Source organism: Bidens hawaiensis, unplaced genomic scaffold, assembly GCF_021521415.1.
Source record: "Bidens hawaiensis isolate Kalapana, Puna unplaced genomic scaffold, B.hawaiensis_p1.1 tig00020918_1, whole genome shotgun sequence".
In the NCBI taxonomy this organism is placed as follows: Eukaryota; Viridiplantae; Streptophyta; class Magnoliopsida; order Asterales; family Asteraceae; genus Bidens; species Bidens hawaiensis.
Window position 1 is genome coordinate 35,018 of NW_027493229.1, and position 9,729 is coordinate 44,746.

The 9,729-nt window shown below is 34.5% G+C and overlaps 2 protein-coding genes across 2 annotated transcripts; both read right to left on the reverse strand.

Annotated features, from left to right (window-relative positions):
* Nucleotides 1-374: 374 nt before the first annotated feature.
* LOC143562159 (cytochrome P450 CYP72A219-like) lies at nucleotides 375-2,523 on the reverse strand. Its single transcript, XM_077050050.1, has 5 exons — nucleotides 2,238-2,523; nucleotides 1,915-2,132; nucleotides 1,574-1,815; nucleotides 886-1,258; nucleotides 375-800 (listed from the first exon to the last, which is right to left on the reverse strand). Exons 1-5 carry the CDS (start codon nucleotides 2,521-2,523, stop codon nucleotides 375-377), a joined length of 1,545 nt encoding a protein of 514 aa, XP_076906165.1.
* A 4,107-nt stretch (nucleotides 2,524-6,630) lies between these two features.
* On the reverse strand, nucleotides 6,631-8,779 carry LOC143562160 (cytochrome P450 CYP72A219-like). The gene is made up of 5 exons (XM_077050051.1): nucleotides 8,494-8,779; nucleotides 8,171-8,388; nucleotides 7,830-8,071; nucleotides 7,142-7,514; nucleotides 6,631-7,056 (listed from the first exon to the last, which is right to left on the reverse strand). The coding sequence occupies exons 1-5, from the start codon at nucleotides 8,777-8,779 to the stop codon at nucleotides 6,631-6,633; spliced, it is 1,545 nt and encodes a 514-aa protein (XP_076906166.1).
* Between the last annotated feature and the right edge of the window lie 950 nt (nucleotides 8,780-9,729).

Here is a 9,729-nt window from a genome sequence, read left to right on the forward strand (position 1 = left end):
TATATTTGTTTTTCTTGACGATGCTACTTTACAAATCAATTTGTTGATTTCAAGTTCGGTGATACCAAAAAGTTAATATATTTTTATCTTTTAGCATATCATGATGATACGTTGCAACTTTATCTTCACACGTAATATTTTTATGCTATAAAAATCACAGGGATATAAACTCAACATCATGCATCAGAGTTAGAGCATGAGATCATAGTCGCTATATTTTTAAGTAACTATGTACAGACCTCGTTATACAAGGTGTAGTCATAAATATTTATTTTACATTCAAGCAACTAATCAAGATGTTTATCGTAACAACATAATTTAATTATGACACACCTGATTATGTATTACATAGCAGTATAGCACCATAATAGTCACTAAAGTTCACTTAAGATCAATTGAGCACCAAACTGAGGTTGCAAGGTGACGATAAGGTGTGGAGCATGCGAGTATGACGGGGACACCTTAAAGGAAAAGCGCCTTAGAATCAAAACAAGTGCTAGTTTTGCTTCTAACATAGCAAAATTTTGCCCAACACATATACGTGGCCCCCCTCCGAATGGAAAATAGGAAGCTTGTCCCTTGGTCACCTTTGACACGCCTTCAGAAAATCTGTATGGGTTGAATTCATTCACATCGTTTCCCCATATATCATTGTCATAATGTAAAAGCATCACGTGCAACATAAGATGGCACCCGGGTGGTAGTGTTATGTTTCCTATTTTAGTTTCTTCATGGGTCATCCGTCGCATTGCTGCACCGGGTGGGTATAACCTAAGTACCTCATTCAAGATCATATTAATCTGAAAACAAGCAAGTTTAATTGATATTTGTATTAAATTTGCTATTGGTTTAGGTTGATAATTAATATAAGTATGAAAAACTTACAACTTTTAAATGACTTAATCCATCGATATCAGGTTTTCTTTCTCCAAACACCTTTAAAACTTCATCTCTAGCACGATCTTGCCAGTTCATGTGTTGACCCAACAAAATCATCGTCCAAACAAGCAAATTCGCAGTAGTCTCGTATCCAGCAAAGTAGAATAGTTTGCACTCTTCAATGATCTCTTCAATGCTAAGTCCAAAACTGTTACTCCCTTGTTTCTTGATTTCTTTTTCATTTGAATCCAATAATATTCCCAATAAATCTTCCTTTGCTTCCATTGCTGTTACTCGTTTATTAATAATTTTATTTATTGAACTCTTCACTTCTCGGTCAATTTCTTTCATCTTCCTACTGCTTTTAGTAGGGAATAATCTACAATATCATACATGTGGACAAGTGAAAAAGCTGCAATATAATAAGAGCATCTACAATTGGGACGTAATCATAATGACATGGACACCCATTGAACAACCAACCCATTATTTGCCTTCATCCTTAAAAAAAATGATTTTGCAAGGATGAACAAAAGTGGGTCTACCCATATAAATCAGGAACACGCATAGATGTTCTTATAAAGTTGTAATGAAAAATAAATTGCCCCGGCTTGTCTTTAAAATTTGGGTAAGAACAAAGTTAATTTGCAATGCTAAAATTAATTAAAGATGAATAATAAAAACAAATACTCACTGAAAACTTGGCATATACACCGATTGTATGGTTTTTATAAGTAGTTTTGCTTGTTCTAGTTGAAGTTCAAATATCCTTCTTCCTTCCTCATAGTTGCTACCAAATGCTGTACGTGAAATTACATCAGCGGTAAATTTTTGAAGATGAGGATACACATCAACTTCACATGATTTGCCTTTTGTTATCCCTTCCAATGTATTGATCATCTCACTACAACTAAGGTAGAAGGCCGGTAACATATGCTACAAAAAGAATTAACATCAAAATTAATCATATTTTATAAGTGAAGTTGTCGGCTCTTTTAATCTATTATTTAATTTCAAGAAAAATAGGACACAAACCTTTAGTTTGTCAACATGGAATGCCGGACTAATGATCTTTCTATGTTTCACCCATCGACCTGCTTCAGCATCCGCAACTCCTTTTACTAGCATCTTTTTCAGTCGATTATCTCTTGGCTTCGGAAATTGATTATAATTAGCCAAAATCTCTCGTATTAATGCAGGCTCCGTTATGTGCAGCAAAGGTTGTGGCCCCAACCACGTAAAAAAGTTGTTACCTATATGTTACGTATCAATTAAACATGAATATATCATGGTTGCATACACTATAATCTACACCTTACTTTATATATATGTATGTTCATTATAAATATAATGAGTACCATAAGTCTTTGCATAAGTATAAATAAACGGGATGACACGTGGTACTATGCTATTGGTCAAATTTATAGGTTTCAACTTGGCCTGGTTTGTCATCTTCATCATATCTTTAGTGTCACCATATAGAAACCTATAAGGATTTCCTTTTAATCCTTGGTCTCGAAGACTCTTCTCTATCGCCTTCGGCCTTAACCAAGCCCAAGTGAAAAATCTCCACCAGTATACCACCAAGACCACCAATGTTACACCCCAAAACACTTCACTCATACTCACACTTATACCTTCCATTTCAAATACAAATATATCCACTTTCAAAAGACCTTACATATATATTGATGAATAATTTTCACTCAAGTCCCTCGTACTAGAGTTATTAATTTATTATCCACAATGGAAACTTCGTTGAAATATTGAATGCTAAGCTAGTTGATCACTATGGCTAGTACATGACACAATCCTTTTATCAGTAATAGATTGGGCTAGAGCGTAAAAATTTAATACATTGTGTGCTTTGCCATTATTTTTTTTTGAATTTTTAACGGTATTTGGATCCGCGTTAAGCCTTTGATTCATCAATCACCACTGTTGAAGTTAGATTTATTGACGGGATTTCAACGGTTCCAATTCTTTGACACTCCAAGGTATTGAACTCAAGACCTTCTCATTAAGAAACCCCTAAGGACATGTATAATGAGACAGTATATAGGTGGATATAACCCCTACACCATCCCTACGAGCATTATAGGGAATTATAAGGGCATAAACGTTTTTACAATAAAGCTCATATGTGTCTTTAAGTGGTAATGACTGATAGGGCATTAAGGGACATTATTTGTTGTTATACATGTTTCTTAGACTGTGCGTAGTAGGGCGCTTTCTCCACCCAAAACGCCTCCAAAGCCCCCCCCCCCCCCCCCCCCCCGCGTTGGCTTGGGGTGTTTGGATGTGGGGGGCGCTTCCCACATAGCGCCAGTTGAGGTTGTTGTTGATTGGTGGGGCAAACTAGCCGTTTGACAATGACTTTATTAAAAAAACAATGTTTTATTAAAAATTTTATACCCTATAAAACCTGACGTATCAAATTTTTAAAACAAAACTCGTTCTCTTAAAAAAATAATAAAAAATAACCCAACACACTAAAATTCTATAAAAAACGCATCCATTCAACCGTTCGATGCTCGGTTTTGGGCAATATGCATCCACTTAACTCCAAACACCACCAAACCGACTCAACCAACTCATCCGAACTTCCTGATCGTTAGTTTTGACCCCAACATGGTATCATCATGCAATTTTTAGGGATGCCAAACTTCCTAGTCGGTTTTGGCTCGTCTATGCCGGTGACACAAGAGGAGACGGTGCAGGAGATGCAACCTGATTCGTTTACACACGACGAGCTCGTGATACAACCTAGTTCTAGCAAGGGTAATTTCACACAACAAGAAATACGAGTCCAAACCTATCTGGGTTTGGTGATACCCATTACCCGTTTATTTTCTTTATTATAAAATTGTTTCTTAATTATAAATAATATCTTTTTTTAAATAAAATATGATATTAATTTTTAGTATATCCTTATTTTATAGGATTTTCATATCAAATATTTAATGAGATTAATCTATAATATATATAAACGAAAACCCAAAAATCCTATGCGTCGCGATGTGATCACTCCCCCATTTTATGGAAACCACCAGATTTCTTGATTTTTAAATGGAGGCATCTCATTGATTTAATCCAAATTCATGGGTATGGGTATTACCAAAACCAGATAGCTGTTAAACGGGTTATAACATCTCATTAATTTAAAATTTTATCTTACCAATTATTTGATATGAAAATCCTACAAAATACGAATATACTAAAATTTAATATGCAATTTAAAAAGAAAAAGATATTATTTATAATTAATAAACAATTTTATAGTAAAAAAACATAAGCGGGTCATGGGTCACCAAATCCAGATAGCTTTTAAACGGGTGATAACATATCATTTATTTATGAAACCCTTTCATCATTAGAATTAATATCCCATTTTATTTAAAAAAGATATTATTTATTAAGAAACAATTTTATAATAAAGAAAATAAGCGGGTAATGGGTATCATCAAACCCAGATAGCTTTTAAACCGGATTATAACATATCATTTATTTGTGAAACCATTTTATTAACAAACCCAGAGCTATCTGGGTTTAGTTAGATCTTTACCCTTGAATTAGGGTCAAATGCGTGAGAAACCTTCATTTACAAATAAAGTAATTTGATGGCTTGAGAGAATGGTTGTTTTACATTTTTTGTTTTTTAATATTATTTTTTGGATTTTAATTTTCTTTGTTGTAAGAAAGTTAATAAGATACTTTGCCTTTGATGATAAAAGTGTTTCATAAATAAACAATATGTTATAACCTGTTTAAAAGCTATCTGGATTTGGTGACACATGACCCGTATAGGATTTTCATATCAAATAATTGGTAAAATTAATTTTTAATTTATTGAGATAATATAACCCGTTTAAGAGCTATCTGGTTTTGGTAAGACCCATACTGTCACACCCCGACCAAAGGCGGCGGAACATGCCGAGGTGTAACGATTGTCCATAAGCACATAACATTAATTAAAGTGACAATATTTAATAAACTCATTTCATTTCACAACATCGAAAATGTCACATAACAATTATCCATAAAATAACCATAAACAAGATATCACAAAATATGGCAAATTTGATATTGTTCATTTTTACTAATCTCCTAAGGTCTTTGATGTCGTTTTCTTCACAATCATAAATCAACCAAGATGCAAACCTGCAACATTTCATAAAATAAAGTTTGTCAACACAAAGGTCAAGGTTTATTCTCGGATTCACGCTAATGACTGTCTCACTGGCGAAGAAGCTACTAGACTCGTCGGCTCGTCGTTAGGTATCCGCTCAAGGTTTATTCTCGGATTCTCACGTCCGTGAGTTAATCGGAAAACCGTTAACTCACGCCGTTAGGTTTTTAAACTCGTTTTGTTTACCTTATAATCAGTGTTGTAAAAGTCGGATTTCAAATCCTTGGGATCGGCGATTTCAAAGTCCACGGACATCAACCTTGCTGCCTTTTCTCAACTCGGCCACCATTACTCGCCAAGGTCTAACTTGGTCAAAAGTCAAAGTACTCGGCCTCCAAGGTTAACTCGGCCACCATTTTTTTTAGTAAAAAACTAAAAATAACAAAAAACATGAATTTTTTGAATTATGTTTTTTTTTTTCAAATGAATTATGTTTATTTTGATGTGAATTATGTTTATCTTAGCATATATATAATATCCAATAATTATTTTAGGTTATATTTATCATATCCGAGTACACCGAGTACTCCATACAAGGGGGTCGGCCGCCTAGGAACCCGCTAGCGAGTTTTACAATATTGCTTATAATGTGGTTGAGGATAGTTCTAGAGGCAGTGTAGGAGTTGACTGGAATGATATTAGGTTATGGTATGAAGTAGGGCTGTAAACGAACCGAACGAACACGAACAAGGCCTTGCTCATGTTTGTTTATTAAGAAAATAATGTGTTCAAGAACACTTACCGAACGAGATTTTATGTTCGTGTTCGTTCATTAAGGAAATTAATGTGTTCACGAACGGTTCACAGACACAAATAAAATCGGCAGAGCCTAGAGATTGAAACCGATGCATTCATCAAGTGAAGTGAAAGCCTGTAAATGAGTCGAATGAACACGAACAAGCGCATGTTCGTGTTCGTTCATTTAATTTTAAAAGAACACAGAGATTTAAACGAACAAATATTTATGTTCATGCTTGTTTATTTAAAAATGGACATTTGTGTTTGTTTTTTTAAAATCTAAACGAACATAACTGAACAGAGTTAAACGAACATACATGAACATATATGAACAAATGTAAATGAACACCAACAAACATAAATGAACTCAAATGAAAACACTTAAAAACATCTCTAAACCATTGATGTTTGACATCATGACTTTTGATGTCTTTACAATGGTCTAAGATATATATTTGTTTTTCTTGACGATGCTACTTTACAAATCAATTTGTTGATTTCAAGTTCGGTGATACCAAAAAGTTAATATATTTTTATCTTTTAGCATATCATGATGATACGTTGCAACTTTATCTTCACACGTAATATTTTTATGCTATAAAAATCACAGGGATATAAACTCAACATCATGCATCAGAGTTAGAGCATGAGATCATAGTCGCTATATTTTTAAGTAACTATGTACAGACCTCGTTATACAAGGTGTAGTCATAAATATTTATTTTACATTCAAACAACTAATCAAGATGTTTATCGTAACAACATAATTTAATTATGACACACCTGATTATGTATTACATAGCAGTATAGCACCATAATAGTCACTAAAGTTCACTTAAGATCAATTGAGCACCAAACTGAGGTTGCAAGGTGACGATAAGGTGTGGAGCATGCGAGTATGACGGGGACACCTTAAAGGAAAAGCGCCTTAGAATCAAAACAAGTGCTAGTTTTGCTTCTAACATAGCAAAATTTTGCCCAACACATATACGTGGCCCCCCTCCGAATGGAAAATAGGAAGCTTGTCCCTTGGTCACCTTTGACACGCCTTCAGAAAATCTGTATGGGTTGAATTCATTCACATCGTTTCCCCATATATCATTGTCATAATGTAAAAGCATCACGTGCAACATAAGATGGCACCCGGGTGGTAGTGTTATGTTTCCTATTTTAGTTTCTTCATGGGTCATCCGTCGCATTGCTGCACCGGGTGGGTATAACCTAAGTACCTCATTCAAGATCATATTAATCTGAAAACAAGCAAGTTTAATTGATATTTGTATTAAATTTGCTATTGGTTTAGGTTGATAATTAATATAAGTATGAAAAACTTACAACTTTTAAATGACTTAATCCATCGATATCAGGTTTTCTTTCTCCAAACACCTTTAAAACTTCATCTCTAGCACGATCTTGCCAGTTCATGTGTTGACCCAACAAAATCATCGTCCAAACAAGCAAATTCGCAGTAGTCTCGTATCCAGCAAAGTAGAATAGTTTGCACTCTTCAATGATCTCTTCAATGCTAAGTCCAAAACTGTTACTCCCTTGTTTCTTGATTTCTTTTTCATTTGAATCCAATAATATTCCCAATAAATCTTCCTTTGCTTCCATTGCTGTTACTCGTTTATTAATAATTTTATTTATTGAACTCTTCACTTCTCGGTCAATTTCTTTCATCTTCCTACTGCTTTTAGTAGGGAATAATCTACAATATCATACATGTGGACAAGTGAAAAAGCTGCAATATAATAAGAGCATCTACAATTGGGACGTAATCATAATGACATGGACACCCATTGAACAACCAACCCATTATTTGCCTTCATCCTTAAAAAAAATGATTTTGCAAGGATGAACAAAAGTGGGTCTACCCATATAAATCAGGAACACGCATAGATGTTCTTATAAAGTTGTAATGAAAAATAAATTGCCCCGGCTTGTCTTTAAAATTTGGGTAAGAACAAAGTTAATTTGCAATGCTAAAATTAATTAAAGATGAATAATAAAAACAAATACTCACTGAAAACTTGGCATATACACCGATTGTATGGTTTTTATAAGTAGTTTTGCTTGTTCTAGTTGAAGTTCAAATATCCTTCTTCCTTCCTCATAGTTGCTACCAAATGCTGTACGTGAAATTACATCAGCGGTAAATTTTTGAAGATGAGGATACACATCAACTTCACATGATTTGCCTTTTGTTATCCCTTCCAATGTATTGATCATCTCACTACAACTAAGGTAGAAGGCCGGTAACATATGCTACAAAAAGAATTAACATCAAAATTAATCATATTTTATAAGTGAAGTTGTCGGCTCTTTTAATCTATTATTTAATTTCAAGAAAAATAGGACACAAACCTTTAGTTTGTCAACATGGAATGCCGGACTAATGATCTTTCTATGTTTCACCCATCGACCTGCTTCAGCATCCGCAACTCCTTTTACTAGCATCTTTCTCAGTCGATTATCTCTTGGCTTCGGAAATTGATTATAATTAGCCAAAATCTCTCGTATTAATGCAGGCTCCGTTATGTGCAGCAAAGGTTGTGGCCCCAACCACGTAAAAAAGTTGTTACCTATATGTTACGTATCAATTAAACATGAATATATCATGGTTGCATACACTATAATCTACACCTTACTTTATATATATGTATGTTCATTATAAATATAATGAGTACCATAAGTCTTTGCATAAGTATAAATAAACGGGATGACACGTGGTACTATGCTATTGGTCAAATTTATAGGTTTCAACTTGGCCTGGTTTGTCATCTTCATCATATCTTTAGTGTCACCATATAGAAACCTATAAGGATTTCCTTTTAATCCTTGGTCTCGAAGACTCTTCTCTATCGCCTTCGGTCTTAACCAAGCCCAAGTGAAAAATCTCCACCAGTATACCACCAAGACCACCAATGTTACACCCCAAAACACTTCACTCATACTCACACTTATACCTTCCATTTCAAATACAAATATATCCACTTTCAAAAGACCTTACATATATATTGATGAATAATTTTCACTCAAGTCCCTCGTACTAGAGTTATTAATTTATTATCCACAATGGAAACTTCGTTGAAATATTGAATGCTAAGCTAGTTGATCACTATGGCTAGTACATGACACAATCCTTTTATCAGTAATAGATTGGGCTAGAGCGTAAAAATTTAATACATTGTGTGCTTTGCCATTATTTTTTTTTGAATTTTTAACGGTATTTGGATCCGCGTTAAGCCTTTGATTCATCAATCACCACTGTTGAAGTTAGATTTATTGACGGGATTTCAACGGTTCCAATTCTTTGACACTCCAAGGTATTGAACTCAAGACCTTCTCATTAAGAAACCCCTAAGGACATGTATAATGAGACAGTATATAGGTGGATATAACCCCTACACCATCCCTACGAGCATTATAGGGAATTATAAGGGCATAAACGTTTTTACAATAAAGCTCATATGTGTCTTTAAGTGGTAATGACTGATAGGGCATTAAGGGACATTATTTGTTGTTATACATGTTTCTTAGACTGTGCGTAGTAGGGCGCTTTCTCCACCCAAAACGCCTCCAAAGCCCCCCCCCCCCCCCCCCCGCGTTGGCTTGGGGTGTTTGGATGTGGGGGGCGCTTCCCACATAGCGCCAGTTGAGGTTGTTGTTGATTGGTGGGGCAAACTAGCCGTTTGACAATGACTTTATTAAAAAAACAATGTTTTATTAAAAATTTTATACCCTATAAAACCTGACGTATCAAATTTTTAAAACAAAACTCGTTCTCTTAAAAAAATAATAAAAAATAACCCAACACACTAAAATTCTATAAAAAACGCATCCATTCAACCGTTCGATGCTCGGTTTTGGGCAATATGCATCCACTTAACTCCAAACACCACCAAACCGACTCAACCAACTCA